The following is an 18,527-nucleotide window of genomic DNA, read 5'->3' on the forward strand; positions in this document are numbered from 1 at the left end:
AGGGCATGGATTCGTAGCAGCCAAAAAGCACGTAAACTTATAAGTAAATGGATTTCTAAAGCAAAACAAGAATTTTATTTAAAGTAATTGGAGAATGACAGTTATTTCGGTTTTCAGCAGATCAGTGTAGTACTCTTAATAAGTGACATCTGTTTAGAAAAAGTAGTATATAGTAGGAAAATCCAGCTCATCAAAAATTGAAAATAAGAAATTCACACTCAAGGAGTATTCTTCTTTCCCCACAAATAATCCTGTAAAACTGGAGTCACGTACACAGACTGTTCTTAACCATTTCACCATCTGATGACATCTTGTGACATCTTGTTTTTGTGGTTTAAAATAGGATTCAAATTATCACTGACTCATAGACATGTAAGGATGACATCACAGAAGTACTGAACAAGATAATTTTCTAGTCTCATTCCATTGTCTTCAGACGAGTTGTGTAAAAAATACATGCTCAGATTTGACCTCTCCACATCGATGCTTTATTTAAATGTGGAATGAACTCAGACAAGCAGTAAATGAGGTCTACATACAGAAAACACCAGTTTCAATGAGGACATCAGGAACTTCAGCTTTTTGTCTAGCTTTCAGAGCTATAGCCTCCTCCCAGTGTGCTTCTGCCATCTCAACAGTGGCTTTGTACCAAGTCTGTGTTGAAGTGTCTCTTTGTGGTCACTGGCTGGCTGTTTGTGGATGTGATACAACTGACAGTTGAAGAACATTTATGTAAAAGTTCTGTCTGGCTTATGTGACAGTTAGTCTGCTATAGAGCAAAATAAATGCAGGTGTGAATAGAAGGCAAGGCCTGGCAGAGAGGTGATGTTTGCCTTGTAAAGTTCAGGAGCAGATTTGTCTGCAGGTAGTGAATTTATGGGGAGAACTAAAACCAGACTGATAATCATCCATATTATTTACATCTAAATTGCTTACTAACTGGGCTAAGAATGCAGTATAATCTCATTAAATCCATGAAGAACTATTTTTGTCATAGAAATATCTTACTAGGTAGTCATTTAATGTTTTGTGAGCTAACATGTTTTAACAAATCTTTTATTGCGTATTACTTTCCACTCTCTTGACAATGATTTCAAAATCTGGCCATTAAAACAGGACTCTTTTCACAACTCTTTGATAATGACACTTAAAACTGATCAGTTCATCCTTTTTGAATTTGGGTAGAATTTGAAAGGTGTAAATTACAAATCTGGCTTTTATGTGCTTGTTTTATTGATCAAACTCCTTCAGAGCAATTCCAGTAGCTTAACAGTCTAGATTACTTTCCAGCCGTCTTAATTGGCCCATTAGGGTACAGTTACTTTTCAATTTATATTGAGAGTAAAACAAGGTGATGTAATACCTCTTCATTGTTCTTGAGTAATATGGACACTAAAGCACCATGAGATTCCTCATAAATTCTGTATGCACAGGCTGCTTGTTGATTTAGATAGAGACAAGTTCTGGCTTTATGCAGTAGGCATTTTATACCAAATTCTGTGTGTAATCACTCTTGTTTCTTACACTGACTTCCATGGGGATACAGTAAAGTTAGTAAGATTTGGTTGAGTGTTATGGTAAGTTCATTCAACACGTCAAGAGTCTAGCTCATCAAATGAGGTCATCTTCTTGTGTTTGCTAACAGGTCAAAGTCATGGTGCGCATTTCTTCCACGCTTGCCAGAGACACATCTGAGTCCAGCTCTTTCCTAAAAGTTGACCCCCGTAAGAAGCAAATCACGCTCTACGACCCAGTAACCTGTGGAGGTCAGAATGCTTTCCAGAAAAGGGGCAACCAGGTTCCACCCAAGATGTTTGCTTTTGATGCAGTTTTTCCCCAAGATGCATCACAGGTAGGCAAAATATGATCAAAAAAGTTATCTAAACAATAATGTGCACCAGAGCCAAACTGATTGCAGCTGTGATAGCCATACTTTCATTGGAGTTAGCTAGAGTTGAATTTTGTTGATGTCATTAATAATGAAATAAATTTATTAAATTATATCTAAATAATTGTTTGCTTTCTTTATTTCTTGCTATAAACAATTGCTCCTAAAAGCATATGTGCAATGAAAGTGCTAATTGTTGCCTAGAATGCAAATCCTGAATATTAGTAACTTGCATATTTTAAATTGTTTATTTGGTGTATCCAGCAATCTGATCAGAACTGTGGTTCTTTGATGCAATGCTCTATTCATTATGAAGTCAAGGATTACCTGAACAGTTCACAGTAGAAGGATTGGAATTTTAGTCCACAAATCTCTAATCATGTATATATTGATTTCTTGTTTTTTATTAGACCTTGATTTGATGAACCATGTTACCCAAATGCCACGAGGAAGACAGTAAAAGAATAAAGTAACATTTCAGAGTATAATTAGAAAACAATATTGCAATGCTGCTTCTGTACCCATGAACTAAACAGAACTAGGACATAGGGCCAGCAGAAGAACCAGAGATGATCAGTAGTTCCATCCCAACCAAATGCTTCCCAGAGAACCCTAAACCGCTATTTCTGATTTTGTTCAACCCTGTAATGATAGCTAGTTACTGCAGAAGACTTTAGAGAGTGCCTGAACCTTAAATCTAAGAATGCACAGTGTAAATTTATGTTTTACTTCTTAAAATACTGCTATAGTCTTTGGGATGGAATCTACTCCTGCTAAAGGCAATGAAGACTCATAAAAATGTAGAAAAAAACTAAGAAATGTCACCTAGCTAGTACCAGAGGCTGTTTTTTTCCCCTTATATTCCCTACCTACCTGCTAGTGAAAATGAAATCCATAACTGGGAAAGTAACAGAGCCTATTAATATTTCTCAGTATTTCCCTTTGAATTAAAAAAAAAGAAAGCCTCTTAATAGGCAGTTCTAACAAACCAATTGCATCCCTCTGTCTTGTTACAGGATGTGTTTTTTGTTTAACTCCAGAAAGGATGTTGATGAAATGAAACTTCCTTGACAGAACAAAAGTCCTGTTTCATGTACTTACATAAGTAATGTCACTACATCAGAACGTTGATCACATAAATGAAATGATCAGGATTAGACCTTTTGATACTTCAGCATGGTATCTGGGGCACGGATAAAATTATGACCATTTATATTGAAAACACTCTTGAATTTTCTTATTATTGTTGATAGTTTTCTTTCTTTCTCTCACTCTCTTTTCTTTTTTTTTTTTTTTTTTTTTTCCTTTGTACCTGTGACAGGCTGAAGTATGTGCTGGGACTGTGGCTGAGGTGATCCAGTCAGTGGTCAACGGTGCAGATGGCTGCGTGTTCTGCTTTGGCCATGCCAAACTTGGTTGGTATTGTTAAATGTCTCTATCTGAGCAGCAAAGTGAATATTTGTAACCCAAGATTGTTAATACTTTAGATTAGGGAAAGCAAACCTTCATTTATCTTTGCATTCCTGATAAATTGTATGCATGACCTTACACCACACCTTTGCTTCTCATTTACACGTCTATCAATTTGGCATAAATGTTGAACAACATGCTCTTTGAAGCAGAGATTGTCTTGAGTTGTTGCTTCATTCAGTCCTCTTAGTACTATAGCGATTCTTAGTATTCTAGTATCTTCTTAATTAAGTATCCAGCAGGGACCTATAATTTTACAGGTGTGCCTAGATTGAAGACCACTTATACAGCTATCCCCAGGATGCCTCTGGACCAAGCAAAAGTAGCAGTAGAATGAGCACTTGGATGTTTAATGTTTTTGACTTCCCAAAGTCTATGTGGCAGGTGAGATGGAAAATAAGGCCACCAGATAGTGGTATCTCACAAGTGCTATGTGTCCAGAGAGGTGACCCAGCTAGGACTTTGCTGGAGCTTGAGTTGAGTCTCTGCAGTTGTTTTGTTGTCCTCACCAGTCCACCAACCTTGAACACACCCAGCTGTTGCTGGTGTGATGCATATATAAAATATCCTTTTCACTGGTCTTTTTCCACTTAGATTCAACGCATGAAATAAAACAAATCAAAGAAACCACAAATACTTGCCCAAAATTATGTATATCTTTATTATTTGTATTACAAATTTAGGACTGTTTTTGAACTTGTCAGTGTATACTGATATGTAGACAGCACAAGATAGAACTGTTTTTGTTCTCAGTGAACAAACATGTACAGCTGAGAAGCCAGAGCTAAGCTATACTTACAGAGTCAAATAATAATGAAACAGTGGAAACTTTACACCCTGATACAGTATTTCTTGTTGTGCACCCACTTGTGCGCCAAATGATCACATGTGCCTGTAATTTTGGTGGTTTTTCTTCTTCTATATAAAGTTACATCTTTGTGTTGCTGGGACCAAGGTTTTATCAATCCCAGATGCAGTGTATAAAGGATAATGTAGAGCTCTGCGGTAAATTGGAGCAAGTTGCCTAGTGATGTGGTTGATGCCCCATTCCTGGAGACTTAAGGTGAGGCTGGATCAGGTCCTGGGCAACCTGATCTAGCTGTGGATGTCTCTGTTCATTGCAGAGAAGTTTGACTAGATGATCTTCAAAGGTCCCTTCCAACTCTAAGGATTCTATGATTTTAAAATGGCATTCAGGATACAGTGCACTCACAGTGTTGAAAACAGGGCATTTTAGAGACCATGGCATTCCTGCTCTGCTCAGTTTACGTCACTGTTCAGCCACAGTAGTAGCTGCTGTGCTGAGTGGTAGGGACCTGCCGTACCCTGTGTAGGACATAGGGCATGTCATAGGAATATGTGAGATAACATTTTGTTGAAAGAAACTCAAGATTTCATCTGTCAGTTTGAAACGTTCTCCATTTTCCACAAATTATTTGTCTGTCTATCTCCCTTTTCTGAATGTCCTTTTTGTAGTGAAGAAGTTGTTTTCGTGAGGCTGTGTATGATAAGATCACTTTGCAGAAGGCTATGAAAGACTTTCTCTGACTTCCCATTCCTGACAGGGAAGTCGTACACCATGATTGGCAAGGATGATTCCATGCAAAACCTCGGCATAATCCCTTGTGCCATCTCCTGGCTCTTCAAGTTGATTAACGAACGCAAAGAGAAGACTGGAGCACGCTTCTCAGTCCGAATTTCTGCAGTGGAAGTGTGGGGGAAAGAAGAAAATCTTAGAGACCTGCTTTCTGAAGTGGCTACAGGAAGCCTGCAGGATGGCCAGTCCCCAGGTGTCTACCTTTGTGAGGACCCCATCTGTGGCATGCAGGTGAATCCAGTCTTCAATTTACATGAAAATAAGCATTATGATTTTTATTTTCATCTATTGAGATGGTTCAAATTCAAGAACTACCCAGAATGTAAAGTTTATAGAGTTGAAAGTGTTTACTTTAAAGCATGCAAGAACTTTATGACCTGCAGCTGCATGGCCATCTGCTCTCCTGGCCTAAATATTTGTACCTCTGGTATAACTGATGTTGAGCAGGGCCTTGTGTTTGCAATAAAATGTGAAAGCATTAGTGCAAGCAAAAATTCACCTCATTCTTAAAAAAAAAAAAAGAAAAAGAAAAAGAAAAAAAAAGAAAAAGTAAGTGTGATCTTTCTTTTGTAAAACAACAAGATAAAATATTTACAGAACTGCACAAATAGCTGGAGGCCATTAATATGGCTGTTTATCTCTTTATAAACATTATTTATAGCACTTGCATTAGCAGTGTTGTAGGAAGCATTAATCGCTACTTATTAATTGCTGCCAAGACATAAATTCCTGAGTTGGGCAAGCCAAGAATAATTCCAACTCTTCTCAGGTTTGGAGGTTTATCAGGAATGAGTAACTGGCTCGTGTATTTCCCGGGTAACCATCAGACAGGCTCAGCAGCCCTTTATGTTTAATTTTGATTTGGAAGACAAAAAAGTCCTGTGCTTTCAACTTGTTGTCTGTGATGGAGTGAATCTGATTTTTGTATGACCAGATGAACAGAAGGCAAAATAGCAGGATGGAACACGAGTGCATTATTTTAGCCTTAAATGTAATGGCTGCTTCCATCCAGAAACTGCAAAGCAATTCTCTCCAAGTATGGGAAAATCAAGGGAGGAAGGAACAGACTCTGTCTGCACCCTGTTTCTAGCAGCAGTCATGATTCACATCCCTTAAGTTGTAGATTATGAGATTTTAAACAGCAAGTAATAAAGTTTGTGTTTTATCTCTTTGTGGTGAAGCCACAGCAAAACTTCCCATTTTACTTAAGGACTGGAAAGTTTTTTGTCATTTTAAATGACAATTAGAATTCTCATCCTCACTTGACTCCTGGTTTTAGTGTGTTATGAACTGCTTACATTGTCACAAGAGATCTCACTCCCTGGTATCCCGTAATGGGTGCAGTACAGAGAGTATACAGAGGAATACTCGTGTTCTTCACATTTCCCATTGGGGTGACAGATGACGAATTTAGGTCTGAATTAGCATAGAATACTAATATGTTTCATAACTGTGTGACCCTTTCTTACAGCTAAATTCTTCACAAAGGTATTTAAGCACAATAACATTATTAATGAGAAATATTCCATTATATATAATTATATGATATTAGTAGCCTATTTTTGCATACATATTTACAGAGGAGCCATAGACTAAGTTAATTATTTTACATCACTGGAGAAAAGGTAGCTTCATGAGAGGTCTTTGTTTCTCTGCAGCATAAAATACTGCATTAAAATAGGACCTATCTTTGTGTGTGTTTGTAAGACAAGTGATGTTCTGTAGTCATGTCCTACACCTGAATTTTCAAAATCCTGCAACAAAGGGAAGATGTTATAACCATACAGATACGCAAAATCAGCAGTGTGTATAGCAAATGAATAATCACCATATGTCATAATGTTTGTCATTGGGCCTTTCCAAGTATGCACATTCTCTTGTTGCTTACATAAGTGAGATCCATCCACAGAATGGCCTACCTTCTGCTTGCTATGTTAACTCCTTCTTGCCCTTCAGCCTGCAGCTGTGTTACTTCATCCTGTGTGAAGCTTTGGTATTATCCTGCCCCAGGTTGATTAATGACCACAAAGGGAGACAGAAGCACTGTCTTCCTTAGGGAGAACTTTTAGCACTATTAGCCAGTAGGGGGAAGAAAACTCTGAGAATGGGAATTCATCACTGTATTTATGTCAGACAAAACATGTCTATCCTGTGGGCTGAGGGCCAATTCTGCGTACTGTTAAAACTGATGCCATCAGTTTGCACTGTTACATGTGCCTTCCATAGGCAGGCAAATCTTAGTTGATGTGAAACACACATGCATTCCTTAACATCATGGTGGGTTAATTATATCTGCCGTCCTATGCTGTCTATCGCTTTGGAGAGATACGAGCAGACTGGTGGCAGTGACTGAGGTCCAGCAAATGGGAATGTATGCACACTACTTGTCTTGCTCTGGTTAATGGTTTGTCCTGTCTTTTGTGCAGGTGCATGGGTGTGTGGTGTGAAGGGACATGAAAGTGGCCTCTCTTCACTTGCTGTGGGGCTGAGCACGTGATTCAATCCTGTTATCTCACAGTTTTAGCTGCAGATTGCTCCCTTCTAGCACCTTCTGATGGGTAACATGCAGGCTGCCCCTGCTAATCTTCACCAACTCTTGGGTTTGATGTGTCATCCACAATAGCTTATTTTTCTTTTAACTGTCAGGAGGACACAGTGTTTGCCAGTGCAGGAAAAAGGATGTAGCAAAAATAATAAACTTTAATAAATGGCCTAAAATTCAGGGAAAGTGATGGAACAAATTTATGTATCTATCCAGCCCATAGGACTGTTTCCTGCCAGTGCTGGGAGGGTCTCATTCAACAAGCCACTTCCTCCTTCCCAGTCCCATCAGAACATGGCTTTTCTACAGCATGAGTTGACTGCAGTGGGTATCTGATAGCACTGACTCCTGTGGGAGCCTCTGGGTAATTTCTTCCCTGTGTTAACTCTTAGCTCCAGAACCAGAGCGAGCTCCGTGCTCCTACAGCAGAGAAGGCCGCCTTCTTCCTGGATGCCGCTATCGCCTCGCGGCGTGGCAGCCAGCGGGACTGCGACGAGGAGGATCACCGCAACTCCCACATGCTCTTCACCCTGCACATCTACCAGTACCGCATGGAGAAGAGCGGCAAAGGCGGAAGTAAGCTGCTCCCTCACTCCCTTCTCTTTCCTCCAAACTTGCCTACAGATGGGCTTTGAGTCGGCTTTTAAGCAGTGTTCTCTAGTGGTAAGGATTAGCAGTGGTATGCAGCGGGGTGGGTCCAGCAGACTGATTGCCCGCCTGGTGAAGATCTAGCAAAGATCAAGATGGCAAGATCATTGCCATCAGTTGTCAGTTGTGCTGTCTTTCTGGAGATATTAAAAGTTAGTTCTCAGCACTGTGTTTACATGCAAAAGTGTTCTTTGGGTTAGCTTTTAGAATTATCTTTACTGATAGCTCCAGGGTTGAGATGACTGATAAAATATTGTAGCCATGGGGATTCCCTGTCACCCTCATATTGGCTATTCCAATCCAGCACCTCAGTACAGAAGCATGTGGGAGCTGATTTAGGCAATACATGAACTGCAGCTTTTCCTGGAGATATAGCAGTATAGCAGAGAAGTAGTATTTGTTTGAAAGACACCTTTGCTTTTTGAATTGATGGGCTTAGGTAGTTCTGCAGATATGCATATTTCCGCTTCTGTCTCTGCATTGGTTATTTGTATTAAGGAGTAGATTGCATGCAATTATGTGTAACGGGTGAACATTGCTGAAGCATTAATGCCTAATGTATGAATGCAGAAAATTTATATTTACTGTACTTAAAATGTGAGAGCGAAAACCAGAAAGTTGCTCTAAATGGAAATACAGTTTGCATGTGTTTAAGTAATAACCCCAGTGGAACTGGCTGGCAGAAAACTCAATTAACTAAAGGTTTATTAATTAACCACCCTGCGGTGGAAAGGAAAACTGTGAATGCTCTAACGGACTGGTGTGCAGGAATAAAGATGGCTGATTTTAAGGGAATTATTATTAAAGTTATTTAATACTCCCTGCTTTTTACTACAGGCAAATACACCTACATACAGTCCTTTGCTACTATTTTCAAATGCGATTAATAAAACAGGAAAGAATATTTTCCTGTGGCTATAATGACTCATTAAGAAAAAAAAAAAAAAGAAGACAACACTATCCTTTAAAATTCCAATATAACATGTTTTGCCCACTGTCTGCACTTACATTTTCATCTTCTGGCCATACCAACTCCTGTCTTCAGGTTTCCATATCTGACTGGCCTCTCAAGCCAGGCAGGGTCAGATCTGGCTGATAATTGAATGAAGGGGAATTCCAGCTGCTCATAAACGGCACCTAGTGATTAGCAGTGTCTCCTGCTGTAATGAAGTACTTCTCAGAAAACAGCATGCAGACAGTGGAGATATACAGATTCCAGTAACAGGATTAAAAAGGCTAGGAGAAAAAAAAAAAAAGAAAAAGAAACACTGCATCTAAAGGATGAGATTAAAAAGCTGGCTGATGCTTGATTTTGACAAAACAATGACAGCTAGATTAATGCATAAGTACTGTACTTACCTCCTGGTTGGATTAATTACCAGGAATGTCATGAAGCAGGCTTAGCACCATTGAAAGAATTGGAACTGTGGCAAAACTGGCCATCATTTTTCAGTTTCAGCTCTCCAAAGTCTCTATGGCCACGGATGAAAGCAAGTACTAAGATGTTACACTTCTCTCTATAGTGCCAGGCACATTAGTGGAGAACTTGCCTAATAAATAACTTCATTTTCAGCAAGTGGACTGACTGTCCTAAACACAGGTCTTATTTTGATTTGTAAACTAATTAAGAGCAGAAGATCCTGTCGTTTCTCTTGTTCTGGGTTTCCTCAGCCTGTGCAGTAGGACTATGAGTGCAATCAAAGTAACTGAAGTTTAAAAGGCAGTGATTGCTTTCATTTATTTTTGTTTCCTCAATGCCTGGTAATCCTAGCAATGGAAGTATTTATTAAATATAATTCAGTAAAGTCATCTGCAGTCATTTTCATTAGCAACTAAACTTGTTTTTCTAAGTAAAATCATTGGAGGTTTCTCACAAAAAGTAACATCGGCCTTCTGAAGGTAGTGGTCTTAGAGGAAGACACTTAAAGGAGAGACAAAGATTCAGAAGCAGTGAAGGTGCAGCTGCCTGCATGGCAGGGAAGCCTGACTTTCTTTAGTGAACTCAGGCATTTGGTGCATAAGTAGGTTAGGGTTACTTCCCCGTGAGAACCTTGGAGAGCATGGTGATGAAATGCCCGCAGGCATCTTTAATAGATGCTAATGTGGTCTAGGGACAGCATTTCTAATGTTTGGCCACTAGTATTTGTTATAATCAGATACTTATTTGTCTCTTCTTTTTCATGATACTCTGCATGACTTTACCATTATTGCAGTCTGATGTATGGAAGTTCTCTATTTCCAAATACTTGATGCAGCTGAAAAACTAACAAAGCCTAAAAGAAGTACTTTATTATGTCAGCTGTTGACAGACGCTGGCTACACCGTTGGAATATAATTCTCAAATTCCACTGCATAAACCACCCTCACAGAAAAAAATCTTCCTTTTTCTTCTCTTCTCTTTCTTTTTTTTGCTCTTTTTTCATTATGTATCTCTTCTTTATTTTTTTCTCTTCTTTCTTTTTTTTCCCTAGTTTATTTGTATTTCCCTCTCCTTGTTCATATTTCTTTTCATAAAACTCCACTTCCATTTGTTTATCTTAATTAGCTGTCACCTACAACTGAATGAGAATTATAGAATTGTGTAGAACACATTCCACAGAAAGGCTTTGTATTTTTAAAGAGAGTACAAGGTAGTGCTAATAAGCAGCGAGCTTTGTGTTTTGCAGTATTTGTAAAACAAAATCTCTCTCTGTCCTCATTTTTTGGATGTAGGTTAACATCTTTGTTACAGCTAGTTGTTTCATATACTTTTAGGAGCAAATCTGCAAAATAATATGATGTATCACGTTTTTTGTCAATAAAAACATATTTCTGATTTTTAAGGGATTACCAATGCAAAGAAATGTATCTGGAAACTTCTAAGGTCTCCATCATGGAGCATATAGTTGCTCCCAGTGTTGTATTTTCTTGATAACAGATCTCTCCCAATTCTAATTTATTTATTTATCTGGGGGCAAGGTGCATAAGTTAAGGTGCTGTGTTGAAATGGCTGTGAATTTCTTTGTCTACAGATGTGAAAGTATTTTTGCTTCTGTTTATATTCAGAATCTCAAACAGTGCTCTTAACATTTAAGTTTTTCCTATAGGTTGCTTCTGAATTAATTCTTGAGAATAGGGAGAACTGGTCATAGATCAGATTTGGAAAAAAAAAAAAAAATTAAAAAACATCTAGGACATTTTCTTGAGAAAATAGGGAATTAGAAACGCTTTTGTAAAGTCTGTGTAGTCCCCACCCCTGAGTTCATAAAGTAACCATAGGTTTCTCACGAGAGCAAATCTCTGTTAAGCTTGTTGTTTCAAATTTAACATCCTTTCATTTTAAGTGTAGTGGTATTCATACAGAGTAAACAAGAGGGAAAACCAGGATTTGCTCCCAGTTTTATAGAAACTACTTTCAGATCAGAACAACTTTTTAACACTACACTGTGCATTAAAACAGCTTAAAGGAAAGTTGAATATCCTGCAGGTCTCATGGTTCCTCTGAATCTCCGTTACTCAAGTTGTGAAAGATAAGGGAAAAGCTGCTACAAAACCACTGCTCGCCAAGCAATTCCCAACCTCTAGTTTTCCTGTCAGTACAGTAATCACAGAGATGGAAAGAGAGCCAGCTCAGGTATAGGCGAATACAGCTATGTTAGAGAATAAAAAAAACAACAGTGGTGACTGCCTGTCCCAGAGTTAAACTTGCATGAGTCGTGAAAACCTCAGCAATTTTCAAATGAGTCATTAGTGGACAGCAATACAGTCTGAAGGTGAACTAACAGGATCCTTATGGTTTGTTACTGCTGCCATGAATTAAGAGGAGTTTCTGGGTTGTCTCCTCTTTGCGAGTCATGGCGAGTCTTTTGCTTTTGGGAAACTGCTGTTGGAGGCACATGCTAACCATCCACTTTCTTTGCTTATGGCAGTGTCTGGAGGTCGCAGCCGCTTGCACCTTATTGACCTGGGGAGCTGTGTGAAAGTGCTCAGCAAAAACCGGGAGGGAAGCTCTGGCCTCTGTCTCTCGTTGTCAGCTCTGGGCAATGTCATCCTTGCCCTCGTCAATGGAAGCAAACATATCCCGTACAAGTAAGTGATATTCTGTGCACTTAATGAGTGAATGTTTGCAAGCAGTTACTTGTCTGGCCCTGAGGCAAATTTGTGGTAAGCAGAGAGACTCCTGGGGTCAGCGCAGTCCTCTTGAGGCAGTTGACAAAACCTCCCGAAGGTTCAGTGAACCCTGATCTAACCTTAAGTCTGGTATCTACACTGTATTTCATGTTAGGATTGTCTTAAAGATCTCGAGGATCAAAGTTCAACATATGAGAGTTTTGTTTTATAGGATTGTTCAAAAGCATTTTAATCATGGAATCACAGAATCGCTCAGGTTGGAAAAGACCTTAAAGATCATCAAGTCCAATCGTGACCTAACTATACCATCCTAACTCTTACAACCCTCTACTAAATCATGTCCCTGAGCACCAAATCCAAACAGTTTTTAAACACATCCAGGGATGGTGACTCAATCACCTCCCTGGGGAGCCTATTCTGGAGCTTAATAACCCCTTCTGTAAAGAAGTGTTTCCTGATATCCTAAACTTACCCTGGCACAACTTAAGGCCATTTCCCCTTGTCCTTCAAATGCTTCAAAGCATTTGAGATCCAGTTTTGTATTAGCTCTATGAAGACAAAATTTGCTCCTATGAAGGAGAGAAATAATTATAGGGGATATTATTTTACTGCTCCTGATGCAGATTTTAGTGTCTCAAAAATATCACAATAAACATGCATCTTCATGATGCAAAAATACTTTACACTTTACTTGTATGTGCTTTGAATCTATTAGCCTTTCACTTGAAAAAAAAGAACTAGGCCCTATATGTCACATTAGACAAGTGTCCTTTGCCACTATTGCAGATATTGCAGATATCTTCTGGGAAATCAGAAGAATTACTCACTTGGTAGATACATTTTGTACTCATTTCTCTTTATTGTTGTCTCGAACCATTTGTCATGTATATAGGACTGAAAGCAAGTTTGGACTACATTACCCAGTCTAGACAGTCACAGAGCTTTTCTTTAAGAGAGATGTCTGATATTGTGGAACGTACTGCTCTTCTCTAGCCTAAATCCGAGGGAGCAACAGCCAGCCTTACAGGAATGGCTTACAGTAGCCTCTTCTAATCAAACTGTCATTTAATGTCACCATTCATGGAAGATGTGTATCAGACCTGGAATTGGGAACAGTAGGATGACATGGAGAGTGAACCAAGAAAATCATTCACAGAATATATTTTTTCCTCAAATTTACCCTTTTTAACCATATTGAAGGCTGTAAATATGGTTATTTCTCAAATTCATTCAAAATCTTAAGATATTGACTAGTTTTACTTCTTTGGTTTTGTCTTTATTTTGGAAAACAAAGATGAAATGAGTTTGTTTGTAATTTTAATTTTAATGTTTATTTTCCAAAATTAATTGGCAGTTTGGTCTCAAAACGTGCTCTTCAGAAATATTCCTGTTTTCTGGAATTTAGTCAGACTGAAATTTAGGGTCAACCAAATTTGTGCGTATAAACATTCATAAAGTGTGTTGTGGTTCATTCACCTGGTTGTAGTGTGCAAATTGAACTTGAACTCTACAATTCACAAAATGCAGTTCAGCCTATGCTTATCAAAAGTCTTCTTCTTGGTAGTTTGTATGGATGGAAGGGCAGGTGCAGGTGGAGAAGTGAGGAAGGAGGGGTGTGTGTGCTGCATTGTGGAAGCTGATCCCTTAGACTGGTGCAGTGCATGTTAAGTAGCACCCCTTGTTTAAAGCAACAACTTGCCTATCTAGTTGAGATAATTTCCCTTCCTGTAGGAGCGTTCTCTTTCATCACTGAGGATAAAATTAAAACTTTGTTGAATATTTGTGAATGATGCTGAAGGAAAACAAGGAAAGTGTTTCCTTATGCGAATGCACTGTGCATTGTGTGTGTGGTCTCAGCTAATTTCCACAGAATAGCTGAGAAAATGAAGCATCTTTTCTCTATCACAGCTATTAAACAGCCATTAAAATTCTGTGGCAGCCTCTCAGTAGGCAGTGTATGGCTTCCTGGGAGCCCAGAAACAACATCTGAAAATATAGATAGTTTTTTTTGTTTTGTTTTTTTTTTTCCCCTGGAGAAATGTGGTTTCCCGAGCTGCGTTCTCTTAAACCCTATTCTTTGCTGTATCTGGCCTTTCTCCACAGGTATCAGTTGTAGGGAAAAGCTTCTTCAGATTTATTGTTGGTATAAGCAGATGCTGCTCCATTGCCTTCAGTGGGCAGTGTGTTTATACCAGGGATTAATTTGCCTCTTTGTTTGTAATCTCTCTGGAAAACATATGCTCTATGTTTTGCACTTTTTTTTTTTTTTTTTTTTTTTTTTTTCCTTCTGATTTGTTTCAAGGCTAGGGAGCCTGGAAAGCCACAGAGTTGGAATCTTTCTCCTTTCTCTTTTTCTCCCTTGGGAAAACATTTGGGAACATTGATACAGATTGACTCTAACTTGTCATTAAAGCTGCAAGAAAGTAACATAGAAATTCTCAAACATCAAATAATACAGGTTGAGATCTTGTCCTACAATCAAGTTAAGTTCCACTTAGGTCCAAGGAATGGGCAAGAAGCCCTGTAACAGGCAACCACTAATAAGTGACTGCCGTAGTTTATGGGAGATTGTATCTTTCATTTATGTAATTATAAGCCCTCTCTAATATATCAGTGGGCTACCTATTTGTCACTAATAATGTCAAGACCAGTTTTGAACCTTCCAAAGCACATCATTCTGTTGTAGTATGAACCAGTGAGTTCTACTAGCACAAGATACGTCTTATAAAAATAGAATTATTTATTTGACCTACTACAACACCATTTCATGTCACCAGTTTCCATTGCTCTTGAGTTAGAAGCAAGTCTGTCAGGAGGCTGGGCAAAAATGATTTCCTCCACAGGAATTTAAAATAACTGCCCAAATTTTATAAAAATATTTGCAATCCCAAGGAAGAGCAAGGAACTTGGCCCTGAGCACAAGTCTGCTAAAGGAGATTTTGCTAAGCTGTAGTAATTACTGATGCCATTTTGTATTTTTTTAATGTTTCTGCTTTATGTTAGTGCTGAATTTTCTGCCTCTGATTTCTAAGAAGAATGTGTTTTAAACCCTCAAATGAATACACATTTGCACAAACTCCAACTACTGGTTTATACAGCTCACTATTCAAAAATTACTCCAGTTGCTAGGCAACAGGAGTGGTGATAATTCATGGTAATGCTGTTTTGGAAATAATCATTTTTATACATTTTAATGGCTATGAGAATGAAAGAAAACTGTTTAGAAAACTGCAAAGCTGTATGAATTCCTTTTTCAGAAATTGTTGCTTGTTCTACCTAATAGACTTTCCTCTTAATGTGCATTCACAATGTGTTTGTGTTTCTGGAGGCATCCTGTATCTTGAGGATGCTCAACCTTATCCAGAGAGGAAGTCTTCTTCGTAAGGTATATAGGAGTGAGCTGGAAGCATGATTTTTTATTCTGTATTTCTGCTTCTCTCTCAGATGTTTGCAGGTCCTCACATATCTAACATGGTGTGCCATGGTATTGGCGTGCTTTGCTTTTGCTTTTTTTTCTTTTCCTTCCCCTCATCCTGTCTGTAGAGAATGAAAGATATTAAGTGACTGATACAAGGTTACACAAGAGGCAGAACCACCAGTTTTAAAATCTAATGTGTTTCTTAAACAGTGGGCAAAGTTTGTTTTTTTGTTTGTTTGTTTTTCTGCCTAGCCTTTGGAAAATCATCTACTTATGTATTTATTTATTTATCCCCATTTATAACACAGAGAAAAAAAAGTCAATCAGAACTTTGTAAAGAACTTTCAAATTCAGTGAAAAACACAGTTGACATTTTAAATGTTAGAACTCTGGATGTTTTTAGAGTTAAGGGCTCGCACAGGTGGTTCTAATGGCATGGGAAATGGCTTTTTTATGCTCAAAGGAGGAGTGGTAGACTATTACTACTTTTAAGAGGAGAGCAGAAAGGGGGAAGTGCTGGATTACAGTATTTTTGAATAAAAAATGAGCTTAAAGATTATGCTCTATGTCAGGTGTTTTCTTTAAATTGTTAGTTGATTACCGGGATAAAAACAAAATTGAAGTTTGGATGAATCTGAATCCAGAAAGTCAGATTACCTCATTGGTTAAATGTGTATATCTACCTATCTGACATTGTTAAATCTTTCTGAAGAATTGCATGGAAAAAGAACTGAGGTATCTTTTGTTTACACATCTTGCCTTTACATGGATAGCATGAACTAAAATATTTTTCTCAGACAGAATGTCAGTGAAAACTTTTTCAGGAAGAGATAAGAAAAGCTAAAAACTTCTTCAAAATAAATTTAAAGAAAACTGAATGCAACACCTGGAATTAACTGATAATAGCACGTATGCTGTGCTTTTCAAACCCTACTTGCAGCTTTGACATTGTTTCCTCTGTTATACTAAAAAAAGTGTGAACTAGGGTTTCTTTCATGGATGCGATTTCTACTGGGGAAAAGTGAAGTTGTAAAAATAGACCAAGTATTAAGCTGATGTGTAGAAAATGTTTGAAGAAGAGAGTCCATTACAGCAAGCAAACTCATACAGCAGTGGTAATTTTCTTACGCTTTCTTTCATCCCTGTGTAAATAAGGAATGGTTTCATTGGCATCAATGGAATTGCAGTACAAAAAAAAAATAATAAAATGATGCTGGTGGGACATGACAATCAGACAGTATGCAGTGTACAGCAGTGGAAGATTCTGACAGTACTTCCAGTATGCCTGCTTCTAAGCATACTGTAGCATCATGAGTTTCTCTCTGGGATTACCCTTGCCAGTAGTTGCTCCTACTAAAGCAATTCTTGAAGAATTTCTCTGCAGAGCAAATTGAGCAGCTGCTGATGAAAGAATTGGCCGTAACAGTATATGGAAGAGTATTCTGTGTATGTGAAATGATTTTTAGTGGCCAGCATTGCTGCCTATTGGAGTTCTTATTTCCAGGAAAACTCCTGGACAATTATTAGTATTAGTACTGAAGGTTTTATCCTTAGTTACAAGTTTATACTAGCTCTTAGTTTTATGGGATTCATACAACTGAGTCTGCTTACTGGCTGAAAGAAGTTAATGGCAAAATTGAACTATATGCTCAATGGAAAATCTATTTATTGGTTACTTCACCTGAGTTTAGACCAAAAATTACATATGTTTTTATTTGAGTGATTCTGGTTACTTAAGCTTTCTACTGCTGCATTACTATTTTCTATTGCTTGTTTTTGCTTTTCCCAATAAGAACACAGCACAAAAGTCACAAAAAAAAAAAAAAAAAAAAAAAAAAAAAAAAAAAAAGAAAAGAAAAGAAAAAGTTGTTCTGTCTTTGGAATCTGCAATCTTTCTGTTTTAATAGTTAATGTATTAGAAGCAGGGGAAGAACATTTCTGCTGCTTTACTTCAAAAAAATGTGAAAGCAGATAAATGGAGGAATAAAAAGGGAAAATGAGGACATGAGTGACAACTGAAACAGAACCCCAGGGCTGGGAATTAGTCCAAAATAGATGGAAGAGCTCAAGAGGCACTGGGAGATAAGGCATAGAGGAGGCACCAATTTTCAGAGGAGAACTGGGAAGCAAAGGAGAAAATGAAATGAGCCCATTCAAAAAGAGGAATAAGCCTAAGAAGTACCCTCAAGTGATCCAGTTGTAGGAGAGCTGTCAATAGAGATTTTGTTTAATGTGAAATAGTTCCTAATTAGCTACCAAAACCGTGAGCTGCTCAGAAACAAAAGCAGTTTTCTGTGACGCTGGCAGCCAGATCATATGGGCCAGAGCCTTGGCTAAAAGGCAATGAAGCCACTGGAGCATTGCCATGTCACACCAGCTGAGGACCTAGCCTTAGGTGCATGCTCTTTGACACTAGCCAGAGTACCTTGGCAACTTGCAATAGCAATGCAGTTACTAGTAAGAGGTGTGTGCTGAAACACTGTCAACACAGAGATAATGAGGATTTGGAGCATCTGGCAATTATTTTCACCTTTGGGGGTTTTCTGTAGTTGATAGTTTTACTAGGCTGAATATCTGTCAGTTTTCTTCTATATTCTAGGGACCTGTGTAAAATAGATGGAATCAGAGATGTGCAGTCTGTGAATGTAGGAAAACTTTTTACGTTTTATTAGACCAATTTAATCTACAGCTCTGGAGTAGGAGGGTAAAGGATTTTGCACACTCCAGCAATCACTGTTGTAGTGTTGATCACCAATGTACTTTACTGTAGGACAGTTTGTACAGCTGACAGTGTAGATTTGAGCTTCATCTGCACGTCTTACAGTACTGTGATTCATCAACAGGTTAAGGAGAG

At 38.3% G+C, this 18,527-nt stretch overlaps 1 protein-coding gene across 3 annotated transcripts in view; it reads left to right on the plus strand.

Moving 5' to 3' along the window:
• Window positions 1–18,527, plus strand: part of KIF26B (kinesin family member 26B) — a 286,786-nt gene that overhangs the window by 220,517 nt on the left and 47,742 nt on the right. For all 3 annotated transcript variants that reach the window (XM_048934933.1, XM_048934934.1, XM_048934935.1), the window contains 5 exons: window positions 1,646–1,852; window positions 3,210–3,303; window positions 4,924–5,186; window positions 7,890–8,073; window positions 12,054–12,213. In XM_048934933.1, coding sequence (XP_048790890.1) covers window positions 1,646–1,852; window positions 3,210–3,303; window positions 4,924–5,186; window positions 7,890–8,073; window positions 12,054–12,213 — 908 coding nt within the window. The remainder of the gene's footprint in view (window positions 1–1,645; window positions 1,853–3,209; window positions 3,304–4,923; window positions 5,187–7,889; window positions 8,074–12,053; window positions 12,214–18,527) is intronic.

The sequence above is a fragment of the Lagopus muta genome, chromosome 2 (assembly GCF_023343835.1).
Source record: "Lagopus muta isolate bLagMut1 chromosome 2, bLagMut1 primary, whole genome shotgun sequence".
Classification (NCBI taxonomy): domain Eukaryota; kingdom Metazoa; phylum Chordata; class Aves; order Galliformes; family Phasianidae; genus Lagopus; species Lagopus muta.